Genomic DNA, 13,074 nt, shown 5'->3' on the forward strand with positions numbered 1-13,074 from the left:
AATAATTGATAGTAGGTAATTGTTATAAAAAAATCTTATTAACTAATTTCGTTGGTTCTTGATGGGGACGAGTAGCTTGTGGTACGAGGTGAATGTTGCCACAGCTCTTGTTTCATAATCAATCCGTTGTGCAGCGAATTCAATTTCTCTAACACTTCGTTGTCAATAATTGACGATGGGCAGTCGGGTAGGCAACTGTCGTTCCCTACTTCCCTGGGAGAATCCTCTATCTTCAAGATGTCAACCATTTTGATTTCGTCGCCGTATTTATGTTTTTGGGATCTGCAGTTACAGCAACACTTGATACAGTCTGACTTCTTGTAGTAAATGTGATCTTTATCCGATTCGAGTGGCACGATCTCCGTTTGATAAACGCGAAAGTTTCTCGAAAACATCTGCCCGTTTTTCTGCCACAGCGCTCGCGTACGCCTCTTTTCTATGTATCCCTTTGTCCTGTAGGATCGAGGGGAGCCGGTTTGGCTATCGTCGCTCGAATGGGGGGAGTAATTGTTGTTTTTGTCATCGTAAATTTTGACCTGTCGTATTTTTTGGCGAACTTTTTTCCGGTGGTAGAAGGGATCTTTTTCGCTTTGTTTTAAGTAACGGGTCGGAGGTCGATTTGCGCCCCATTTAGGTCTGTCCGTGTGACTTTCGCGTTGTCGTTCGCTATTCTTATTTCTGTCTTCTTTTGGTTGCTTATCGTAGCTCACGTCTAGATTTACTAGCTTTTCTCGAATATACTTTATTTCTTTAGTCTGGTCCGATGGGAGTTTTGACGGGTAGTCAGTTTGAGTACTGCTATCACACAAATTTTTATTTCTGTATAAAGATGGGGTTAAAGTCCTATTTTCAGTTCGAGGTCTTGGAGTTTCGGTAGTCTGTACCGATGTAGCCACTGGCAGTGGGGTTATTGGTCCTGGTGTAAAAGTTGGCATGAGTATAGCAAAAGGCATGGAGTATCCTTCAAAAGGAGTTTGAAGCACCATGGTTACGTTGTCTTGAGTAGACGGAGGTTGCGTTATTGTATGTGTAGGTGACACTTGTTCGATTGGTGGTCCTTGTTGAGTGCGATTAATGTTAGTTTCTTTAAGTGGTGGTGACTTTGCGTTATTCATTTGTGTGTCATTGTGCACCCTGGTACTCTCCTCGAGTGCGGGATCTTCTTTTATGTCTACGAGATTATTTTGTGCTTTATGACTGTTATAATTCGAAATGGGTCGAGATGGCACTTTCTCCTTTTCGATGACATTCTCACTAATGTTCAAATCCAGCTGCCTCAACATCTTCTGCTTTCTCTTCTGCTCTTGCGCTTCCTTTTCTGCAATGTGTATTGCCTCCTCGAGCGCTTCCTTTCGCTTCCTTTCCCGCTCGTGTTTCTCTAATATAATTTGATTTTCATACTCTCTGCGTTTACGCTCAATCTCCTTGTCACGTTCAATGCGTAACTCCTCCTCGCGTTCTTCAATAATGCGCCGCTCCCTTTCAAGCTGTCGCCGCGCTTCCCTTTCTTCTAATTGTTGTTTAATGGCCTCCTGGTGAGCTTTAGCCAACTGGCGCCTTTTCTCTCTTTCCGCTAACTCGATAGGATCGACTGGATTATTTTGGCCTCTGATGTACGTTCTAAAAATTGCCTGTATTATAAAACGCTATACCATCAGTAAATACTCACCGAGTTTGGGACACGGAGGAGCTGGTATATGGACGTTGCTCTCCATAATCTTGCTCAGGCGATTCAGCAGGGGAGGAATTCGATACTACCAATTCAGTATCACCTTGCAGACCTCTCTTCACCCAACCAGGAGCGTCTCTCATCTCTGGACTGTACTTTATTTCGTGGGGATCCCAAAACCTTCCAATACCGACTCCTCGATCGCCCCACTTCGCTCTATCATCTCGAGCACTCGAAGAAGACTCATACCCTAGGTTTTGATTCCAACTTGCTTGCAAATATTCGGGAACGTGGTTAGCGCTATCGCTTCCGTACCCGGAGGTTTCTCCTCCCATTTCTTTTTCAAATTTTTCATTCGAGCTAAAGTTGTGTGTTCCCGTTTTATCGGTAATTGGCGGTAAACTTTGTCTCCTACTCGAAATCGATTCGCGTCGAATAAATGCATTTGTTGCTGCAGAATCCACCTTTCTTATATTTCTCGTTCTAGAAAAGAGGTTTGCCGACTTTCTATGAGTATGTCTAAGTGGTATGCTGGGAAATTTTGCACGAGGACTTGGGCTTCGTGCGTAATTATACACCATGCTGTAGTTAAGTAGTACATTCGTGACGTGAAATGGAAATTAAGTAATGGATACGTTCTTGTCAACATTAAACTGGCACAAAAGGTTCAGGTATCAGGCATACGTTTTACAATTGAGATTTTTTTGTGCGCGGATGCAAAGCAAAACATTCTCACCTTGAATCCTCGTCAATGCTTTTAAAAGTACAGTTCCAAGGTAGCGCTAATCCTGCCAATTCTTCTGTAACATTTTCGGCCATTAGGATGCTGGCGCGAGCACTAATATTTGGCTTACCTTTTTCGCGTGCCCACTGTTGCTTCTTCTTTTCTATTAGCGACAGAGGTTTGTCAACAAAAGTTGACATTAGGATCTGTAGAAATTGAGAAAATGTTTTAACATTTTAGATAGGTACCGTGCAAAATTATTAATTTTCTTGATTTTAATCCGGGGGGTAAATTTTGAAGTGGGGGCCGCGCATAGACAAAATGGATCACTCCCTTAGAGATGGCAAAAATGCTCGCCAATTCTTTCACCTTGAACGAGTAACAAAATGTTCACGATTTCGTTTCTAATTTTTTGAAACCGCTACGTCCTATGCCACTGAGTGGCTTTTACTATTTGTATGGGAAAATCCTATAGACTCAAAACCAACGTTTTGCTGACCATCTTAGGGTTACATTAGGGAAATAGAAAAGTGAATAAAGTTGGAGAGACCGGTTCCACAAGGTTTTTCCTTTTGGGATATCTGAAAGGACAGTATATAATGTCCCCAAATACTATATTTGGGCAAACCTCCGCTTATAGCTCAAAATCAACATTCTGGTAATCCTTTCTTTCGGCAAAAAAGGGATTGGCAAAGCGTAAAGATTTAATTGTTGTAAACTAATTATTTTCCGATTGTTTGAAGGGAAACTTTTATTAGTTGAAATAATTAAAGCGGCACGGAAAAGTAAAATCAATGGGTCCTTAATCTCTTTAAAGATTTAAAGAACAGTAACGGAATGAGCAAAATGACCCCATTCGCCCACTAACTTTGAAAAATAAACGTATAGTAGTGTGATGCTTTCAATCATATCAATTTTTTTTATTTCAATCTATGAATTATGGCAGCAAAATAATAGAATAGGTCGAAATATTTGTCCTCCCTAGAATCCTAGTGCAATTCGATAAGATCCGGGTTAATGTTTATTGCATTCACCCAATCGGAAATATATTACTTTCAAGAGGCAATGTCATATGTAATTTGAAAACAATCAAAGGTGAATGTACTTGTTCAAGTAGAACTATACACATACAATTGATTTCACGTAAAATATATACCTTCATTGATTAAAATTAAGAATAGGCATTTGAGTATAAGATCACTTTCTAAAAATAATTTGATCATGAAGAAGATTTTCATGCGGCGAATCCCAAGATGAGGTCACCATATCGCAAATGAGGCAAAATGGAGTGCGAATTGAAATTTGTAAAATAATACCAGTTTTCTATTAATTAAGTATGTAGGTACAACAAAAGTGCATCAAAGATTTGATGATTTGCAAGAACGAAACCTTCAAACAGTGCAAGAAGCGAAAGCAGTATCGTGACTTACCGAGCTGTTTATCTTACGACCACCAACAAGTAATTAATAAACCCACCCCCATCGATTTATATACCACCTGAACCTGCATAATTAGCTTACAACAAACATTACCTTGAAATGCGAGTGAAATTAGTGAAACTGACGTAATATTAAGAAATCCAGAGGCACCATTGCGAAGAAACGGGCATTTGATCGATGTCATCGCCATGGATACGTCTACGCAAACAATTTTAGGTGAATGCCCTTCTTGTAATTTACCCGTGGTATAACTATACGGCTGTTTACATCATGCATTATTTAATCGCAATTACACTTTGGGCAATCAGTGAAAACCCCTCGAATAGATAAGCACAAATTCTTCCGTGTAAAGGCGATTAAGTAGGAAAATGGGATTTTGGAAACTTCCGCCCTAAACTATTTTTAATAAGGGTGGTAGGTAAGTTCGTGTGCCGAATAACTAAAAGTGGTGCAACCCGAATTTTGAAATGGAATTGGGTTATTCGTGCAAATAAAGACTTCATAAATCAGTTTTATACATCTTTGGCGTTGACGCCTTACACGTATGAGAAATATACGAGCACGCATTTAAAATGCGTACATCTAATGGAAATATGTATAAACATTCCAACAGTACACGGAATAATTCAATACCAATGGGCTATTTTGCAAAAACAATTGGTCGTGCTTAAATAAGTTATTAGCAGTTGGTTTTACAGCGTAATTATTCGACGCCGTTCTTCAATTTTACAGTGCTATCCCCACAAGAGTGGTAAAATTTGGATTTCTTCTTTAATTTTTTTCTCAGCATCCATAAGAGTTACAAAGATGGGTGACAGGTCTTTGAATAGGGGACGGGTATGCCCTATCCGATTTTGAAAACATTTTTTCAAAATTCCTACCACGAAATTAAGTGCGCACTCCCACTTGGGGGAGAGAAAAAAAATTGTGATTTCGACGAGATTTGGTATCTGTGGGGGTTTTTGAACATGAAAATCACGAATCTGGAATTAGTTTTTGAAAATTCGAATAAAAAGTTCCACTTCAATTCTTGACTGAACGAAAATGCAGAGAATTCCACGAAATTTGTTGTGTACATACATGATGAGTTAAGGAACAAAATTGTCGAAAAGTTTTTTTTAAATCACTTTCAAAAAAAAGTACTCATTTGAAGGTTTGTCCTTCGGGTTACAAAGTCTCCCGCCTACTAGTAAGTGATCTAATTTCACACGTGTTAATTGAAAATGTCGCAAATAACAAAAAAAATAACGATTTACGTCGATATTACGATACTTGCAATAATGCTAATTGATTGTAAAGGAACTCTACTTAAAAAGCATTTTCCCACCACCCGCAGCCACGGAATTTTTGGAATCGAATTTGCAGACTTGAATACCATGATCGACATATCGCATTTTTTGTGAACATTTGATCATATTATCGACTTGAGGACACAAACACAAAATTCCTCATTTTTGGAAGTATTTGTGCGAAATATGCTCACTGATGAGTCTTAAAATGCTAAGCAACCTCTACACGGTGTCCATTTTTCGAGTGCCACTATGGGGATCTCGCTTACCTGTAGAGATAGAGAGTTGGTTAAATGGGGGCAAAGTTGGGAATTTTCGTGCTGAATAATAATCTGAAAGGAAATTAGAAATATTTTTAGTAGTTTTGAAAATATCGCAAAAAAAACAAAAATGTCTGACCTTCGTTTTTAATTTTTTCATGGTAAACTAATCATACTAGACATTTCTAATTATCACATTATTCAGACACTTTTTAATTTTTTGGGAAGAGTGCTTTGGAAAAACAAAACGTTCTTTTATCGTGAACAAAAGTTTGACAGTTTGATCCATCTGTCTGGTTGGAGCGTTGGCAGGGAACTAGTTGTGTTGAGAAAATTCGATTTTCATCTGAATAGAATTGAACCTTCGTTTTGCAAGCAAATTATAATTCAAATTAGAACAAAATACATAAGAATAAATAATATTTTCGCAATAAATCTAGCACAAACGTAAATCACACTACTTGAAATAAGTCAACCTTTTGTTTACAACAAAAGAACGTTTGGTTTTTCCAAAGCACTCTTCGAAGAAAATGAAAATTGTAATTTTAGGAAAAATGCGTTACTGAACCACCATGTGTGATATATCGTTGTAAAGAGAAAAAAAGAAGTAATCTCAAAATGTCAAAATCCAAAACGGCGCCCATAAGAAAAATTAAAGTTGCCACGTGTTTCTCCGTCCTCTTTAAAAGTTATTGAAAACGGGATGCCATATTCGAAATCTCCATTAAAAAGTGTCTAAATAATGTGTTAATTAGAAATGTCTAGAACGATTAGTTTACTATGAAAAAATTAAAAACGAAAATCAGAAATGTTCTTTTTTTTGCGATATTTTCAAAACTATTGAAAATTTCTTTTCAGGTTATTATTCATCACGAAAATTCGCAACTTTGCCCCCATTTAACCAATTGCCTATCTCTTAAGATAAGCGAGAACCCCATAGTGGCACTCGAAAAATGGACACCGTGTATATACGATAAAAATGGGTCTATTAATATATTGGTACTTTTTTGAGCTGAATCAAACATCTTTTCGCTTTTTTCGCCTTTTATAAAATTTCAATGACATAAAAACAACCCTAACTACATTGTCACAACAATCAAGCAACAACAAAATTGCATAACAATAAAACAATTTAAAAAAACGGAAATTGCTAACAAAAAACATCGGTAATAGGTCCGTAAATTTTAATTTAAATAGCGAAACGTGACTTGGAGTCCAAGAAACCTACGAATTTGCAGAAGTCAAGAGAACTGTATATCAAAAATCATGTGTTTCGTACTTCTTTTCAAAGTTCTCGAGTTAATATACAGGGGCGGACTGGGTACTTAAGGGCCAGGTGGAATTGCATAGGTTACGGGCCAAGTATTAGTGTAGTAATGAAGGTGGCGGGGGGGGGGGGGGGTTAGCTCTGAGGTGCACCACAAAAACAGTAGGCCTTTCTCGAAAATCAATTACCATACTGTTTTTTTTTAATTGCAGCTGATAATTAAAAGTAATAAAATATACAATCCACACGAGGTGCGTCGCCTATCATTGTATTTCAGCACTTTCATGCTACGACAAAAAATGATAAATTCATTGTAAAACACTTCAATTAAAACAGAATTTTTTAACAACCTAACATCAACCCCAATTAGAGAAACGTGTTAATAATTTATTAATAGTGCAAGAAACTAAATACAGCACATACTTATAAATTTCCAACGGGCCATTATGATCTACAGGCCAGGTGGCAACCGCCACCCGCCCCCCCGGGTCAGTCCGCCCCTGTTAATATAGGCTTCCGGACAGACGGACAGAAAGTATGTTTCTCATTTAAAAAATCAGTGTAAACTGTAGAAGAAAGATGCTTCCAAAGCGTCCTACCTATCTAAGCTAACCCCTCTTCAGGGTCGTAATTAACTCGATCGCTGACCAAAATGGTCACAAACGAGTGGTTCTAATCCCAAAAAAATAATCTTCAATTCCTGTGGGATAAAAATCACAATCTGTAAAATTTCTCATTCACCATCGACCTGCTCGTCACACCACAACCACCTCCTACCAGAAACTCCAAAATAATCGACATTCAAAAGAAAAGTTCAACCATGTATTTCTCAACTCTACAGTGAACGGACTCCCGTTACATTTGTGATTTCCTCAGTATCCTTTATTTGAAGAGCGCCTGCTAAAATCAACGTCTAAAGAGACAGCCGAGCGCATTTTAAATTCTGCACAATTCTGCGCGTTTTTCCGAGGTTTTTTAATTAATATTTGAAGAATTTCTAGAAGTGTGAACAACAGCTTTATCAGGTGCCAAGGAAAAAACAAAATTACTACCTATTTAGATCGAGACTCTTTACCTATAGCAAGTCTCCTTCCGTCCGCCTACAAATGTGAAACAAATGGAAATGCAAGTGCCAAGAATACAGAATATTGGCACAGAGATTGTCCGCTTGTAAGGAAGATAATAAAAGTCAATGACATATCTTAATTAACATTCGAAGAAGACTCAACCATAATTAAATATGTAAAAAAATTCGGCAAAATCGTGAACTTGACCGACTCACGTTTGCCTCGCTGACCCACATTCATGAAACTTGCTCAAACGCTACCGCATTCCTTAGAAATGCGGCAAGTACGTCGAATAATGGCATTCAGATCTAGCAGTGCATCTTTTACATATGCACGCGATGAAGAAAGTGCTCGAGATTTTCGTGATGACAATCGTAACGAGCAGTGCAAAAGTCGTATTGCCGCAAGTACCGGACGTTGTGCATCCTCCAGTTCCTGAAGATGGTGTGCGCTATTTTATTTTACATATCGCACATCTCAATTTTTGTTTCAGCCCACTTAGATACTACCGATAGTTCTTTGATTGAAGATCAAGATCCAGAGGTGAGACCTGGACTGTTTCAAGGAGATATCGCGCTAAATAATGAAGTGTATAAATATTGGCGCATCGGTTTGCGTTGGGACGTCTTCCCGGACAAATTGTGGACTAACGGGACCGTACCTTACGTGATTAGTCCTATTTATGGTACCTATACCCTGAAGAGTAGGTAATAGTCTTAATCGCAATGCTTTTAGAACCCGCCGATCAAGTTACAATATACAAAGCGATTAGAACGATTAACTTCATGACGTGCATTAAATTTGTTCCATGGGACGGTGTAGCCAAGGACTACATTTTAATATGGCCGATCAAATATCCCGCAGGTTGTTGGTCGTTTGTTGGAAAATTTGGAGGCTCGCAAATTGTTAGCCTGCAACCGCCCGATAGGAACGGTCCCAATTGTCTTGGTACCGAAGGCAGAGCAATTCACGAGCTAATGCACGCTTTAGGGATCTTTCACGAACAATCCAGATGGGACCGGGATAAATTTGTTAAAGTTCACCACGAGAATATTATTCCAAGTACGTAATTTATCTCGCAGATGCGGTTACACTCATTCGCCCTTTTAGATTTTAAATCAAACTTTGACAAGCAAAGTCTTGAAAATACAACTTACCATTACGAGTACGATTACGACTCAATCATGCATTATGGAAAAAACTACTTTAGCAAAGCAAAAGGTAAGCCGACGATAACTGCAAAGATGCCAAACATTAAGCGTCTTGGACAAAGGAAGGCGATGTCAAAAGGAGACTGTCTAAAACTCAATCATTTATACAACTGCTTTGATAACCCGAAGAAAAAACGAAAATATTATAATTTGTGTCAATTTATGGGCTTATAAGTTGCTATTCTCATTAATAAATCACAATTCATTTACTATTCAACGATAGGTTCTGTTGCTTCTTGATGTACCATAGTGTTAGGTAAGTCCGTCACTGGATCGTACGGTTGATCAAAAATGTGGAATGGAATAAATTCAGACGGTACAGGCCATGTCAACTCTAAATGAAAGTTTAAACACAATAGAGTAACTTTGTCCTGTGGACTCACCCGTATAAGCATCTTCAACTGGAATGACTCCGTACAGATCAATGTACTGATCTAAACTCATTGTATGAGGTGAAGACAATAAAAACTCTATCAAGCCAAATTCTGGCAGACAATCCATCTCGAAGAACCCGTCATTTCTCTGGCAAGCTGCAAGCTTGTACATCTTCTGCACGCAATTATAAACGTATTTATAACTTCGACCGATATCCATACTGTCAGCATCTAATCGCTCTAATAAAGTTGGGGGCTTCCCAGTGACGGCCACCCATTCATTAAGAAACCTCTAAAACTAAACTTACTCCACCATAGTAATGAAGTAAATACCTGATTAATATGGTGATAACATATCAACATCTTCAATCTGGAGCAATGTGTCCGATACTCCACATTTTCCTTGAGCAAGATCAAGTGCTTTATTATGCTGTCTTCCGATCCCTACAACTAGTAGAATGCTACGCGACCATTTCAACAACGAAAACCATACCTCCAGCATATGACAGAAATATTTAGGGTAATGCAACAGTATTCCGCTTAAGTGCTCGTCGTTGTACTCATTATTTACCATATTAATAGTAGATTGCATAATGTCGCCGATAGAGGATCCCTTCTCAGCTGAGAGGGTGTGATCGCCAATATAAATTAGTCGATGCACGTAGTTTTTCTAAGGATTTTCATGCAATTAGTGTTGTGTCACTAATACGTACCCGTCCAGCCTCTTTGAAATTGTCTACTAATACATTTAGAAATGTTCTTCTAGCAGGTTCCACTTGGTGCGATGTGTCGTCTTCGGTCATCAGATTCATCTTTGATTGATCAATACCCGGTTACTAACGACAAAAGTGTCAAGCTGTCCAGGTTATTTGATTCAACCTTTTGAATTTCTTATTTCCAATAGAATTTTAGAATTCCTTTTTTGAAATACAGCTTGCAGAGGTTCTGAGATTTTTTAATTCAACAATTTCCGATATTCAAAAAATTTACTGATTTGATTAATGTAGATATATACATAATAGATAGATAAGTACATTAAATGAAATGTGTAACGCACTCATAGAGCAAATTAGGTTTAAGCATATTGTTTAAAAGTATTTAAACAATGGTTTAAGGTTCCACGATTATCGGCGAGGCGCGCATCAACGTTTCATTTGTCTACATGTCACACTAATTTGATGCAAAAGTCGCCTATTTACGCTATTTGCGATAACTTCAATTGTCTAATGACTAATCCACCACACAGATATATTTAACACCTCTTTGAAATCTCTACTGTCAGAAATGAGATAAAACCCGGTATTTTCTGTTTTCTTTTGAGTTGATGTTAAACTACGAATCTATGATTTTGTTACATGGTAAGGTTAATTAATTGAACTTAGGTGTAGTAATTTTAGTTACATTTGAAGTATACTCGCTATTCCCCTTACTTTATGTTTAAACTTTGTCCTGTATAATAATACTATCAAGGAACAAGTCTCTGTTCAAACAATGAAATACAGGGTGTTTTTTTGGGAGCTTTAGTTAAAAGTTTCTGGGAAAGTAAAATAGGTAGGTTTTTGAAAATTTGTACTTAGGAGTTACTCTGAAGGCCGAATCGATGCAAAATATTTTCAAAATGGCCACAACTAGTAACTTCGTTATTTTAAATGGCAACCCATATTTTTTATTGCATTTTTGGATTCTACGTGAAATTTCACTTCTTTTGATACCCAGATGTCGATATCTACCATTTATGGTTTTTAAGTTATTTTGACTTTATGAAAAAAAATGGCGGATGCAGATGGTACCTTGATAATTGATTACTTGAAAACGGTTGTAGTCATGGCAACCTATTTTTATCAGTGCATAGAGAATGAATAGGGCTTTCTTTTAGTGCACTTAAAAAAAAGTTATGTTGCATACGACCGCCCCTATGGATATCCAAATTTATGAAACTTCAAAGACTAAAAACTCAGTTTTTTTAAATGGAATGACCATGTTCTTACTATTCCATAAGATAGAGAATCGAAATGGGCATATTTTGACAATACATGTTCCTATAGCTATCTTTAACAGTTTCTGACTTATTCCCATTTTATTGATTTGACACTATTTTTTTCGGATTTTCTTTTTAGTAGTCGGCCATGATTCTATAACAATTGAATTTTAAACAAATCTAGTGACACTAATCCGTCACCTACTGTTATAGGTTAACATAGTTTTTCAAAAATCGAAAAATGACTCGCAGTGGTTACACCTTTTTTGGAATTTAATTGTTATTTATGGTGAAATGGGCAGAATCGCGGCGCGTGCTTTTCGTACATTCATTCGAAAACTGGAACGAAATTGTATGAATTTTGGAAATTTTGTACCCCTAATGCACTACAAACCGTTGAAGCACAAGTGATACAAAGCTCTACAAGAGAATATTTAAGAAAATGAATTGAATTGCAAATGCAAGATTAACAAAATAAATTCAATGCAAAATATAAAAAACTTTGTTGAAACATTTTTGGTATGGAATTGTTGCTAGAACAGATATCGCATTACCTTTCTGAATTTCCAGACTTATAAGTTGTTTAAGAAATTCAGTTGAACGACTCTGTTTAGATTTTTCAAAAATTTTCCGTCCTATATCCTTAATAAATGAGTTATTTATTAATGAATTATTTAGACTAGAACTAGAATCAATGGTATTAAAGAATCCATTCCTTGATTTGTTTAAAATTCGATTGATATAAAATCATGGCCAATTACTAAAAAGAAAATGCGAAAAAAAATGGCATCAATTCCGAGATCAATTCAATGAAATGGGAATAAATCAGAAACTGTTAAAGATAGCTATAGGAACATGTAATCTCAAAATATGCCAATTTCGATTCTCTATCTCATGCAATATTAAGAACATGATCATTCCATTTAAAAAAACTGAGTTTCTAGACTTTGAAGTTTCTTAAATTTGGATCTCCATAGGTACGGTTGTACGCAACTTAACTTTTTTTTAAGTACACTAAAAGAAAGCCCTATTCATTCTCTATGCACTGATAAAAATGGGTTGCCATGACTATAACCTTTTTCAAGTAATCAATTATCAAGGTACCATCTGCATCCACCATTTTTTTTCTTGAAGTCAAAATAACTTAAAAACCATAAATGGCAGTTATCGACATATGGGTATCAAAAGACCTGAAATTTCACGTAGAATCCAAAAATGCAATAAAAAATAGGGGTTGCCATTTAAAATAACGAAGTTACTATCTACTTTCGGTGTTTCCGGAAGTGCGGACATTTTGAACATATTTTACATACGATTCGGCCTTCAGAGTAACTCCTAAGTACAAATTTTCAAAAACCTACCTATTTTACTTTCCCAGAAACGTTTAACTAAAGCTCCCAAAAAACACTCTGTATAGTGTCTTTTGTAGGTATATTTTCCCGTAGAATCGAATGCTGAAATCCTGAAAGAAGTGTTTGACACATTTTCAAAATTTAAACAAATTATCAACATTTACTACAAAATTTAATGATACTGAAGTCGTTTTTGGAGTTGTTTCGTTTTTGAGTTTCTTCAGTAACTATAATTTTTTTTTCATCAAAAAACTAAGAAAATGACACCAAATAGAACTTAAATTAACAATAAATCTCCGAAAGACACTTTTCATTTGAAAGAAGTTTTGTGCCGAAAAAACGAATATTTGAGAAACCTCTTAATTTTCTATATTGAAAAAATTTGTAGTATTTTTGCGGAAATCAACAATAAAACACAAATTATGTGAGAAAGTGACTGGAAAG

At 36.7% G+C, this 13,074-nt stretch overlaps 3 protein-coding genes across 7 annotated transcripts; 1 reads left to right on the forward strand and 2 right to left on the reverse strand.

The window, feature by feature from the left end:
• Positions 1-16: 16 nt before the first annotated feature.
• Positions 17-4,312, reverse strand: LOC116174820 (coiled-coil domain-containing protein 66). Of its 5 annotated transcripts, none has more exons than XM_031492814.1 (5): positions 3,926-4,312; positions 2,524-2,599; positions 2,406-2,469; positions 1,670-2,152; positions 17-1,620 (listed from the first exon to the last, which is right to left on the reverse strand). In XM_031492814.1, the coding sequence occupies exons 2-5, from the start codon at positions 2,591-2,593 to the stop codon at positions 39-41; spliced, it is 2,199 nt and encodes a 732-aa protein (XP_031348674.1). In that variant the 5' UTR covers positions 2,594-2,599; positions 3,926-4,312; the 3' UTR covers positions 17-38. The 5 variants fall into 5 exon arrangements, with proteins under 5 accessions (XP_031348674.1, XP_031348675.1, XP_031348672.1 ...); XM_031492815.1 differs by having other exon boundaries at positions 2,406-2,466; positions 3,824-4,312; XM_031492812.1 differs by having other exon boundaries at positions 3,824-4,312.
• Positions 4,313-8,016: 3,704 nt separating this feature from the next.
• Positions 8,017-9,138, forward strand: LOC116172947 (high choriolytic enzyme 1-like). The gene is made up of 4 exons (XM_031490227.1): positions 8,017-8,159; positions 8,209-8,400; positions 8,451-8,777; positions 8,826-9,138. Exons 1-4 carry the CDS (start codon positions 8,045-8,047, stop codon positions 9,098-9,100), a joined length of 909 nt encoding a protein of 302 aa, XP_031346087.1. The 5' UTR covers positions 8,017-8,044; the 3' UTR covers positions 9,101-9,138.
• LOC116172948 (testis-expressed protein 47-like) lies at positions 9,052-10,806 on the reverse strand. Its single transcript, XM_031490228.1, has 5 exons — positions 10,014-10,806; positions 9,794-9,970; positions 9,634-9,744; positions 9,310-9,592; positions 9,052-9,260 (listed from the first exon to the last, which is right to left on the reverse strand). Exons 1-5 carry the CDS (start codon positions 10,110-10,112, stop codon positions 9,136-9,138), a joined length of 795 nt encoding a protein of 264 aa, XP_031346088.1. The 5' UTR covers positions 10,113-10,806; the 3' UTR covers positions 9,052-9,135.
• Positions 10,807-13,074: the final 2,268 nt, after the last annotated feature.

Source organism: Photinus pyralis, unplaced genomic scaffold, assembly GCF_008802855.1.
Source record: "Photinus pyralis isolate 1611_PpyrPB1 unplaced genomic scaffold, Ppyr1.3 Ppyr1.4_LG6, whole genome shotgun sequence".
In the NCBI taxonomy this organism is placed as follows: Eukaryota; Metazoa; Arthropoda; class Insecta; order Coleoptera; family Lampyridae; genus Photinus; species Photinus pyralis.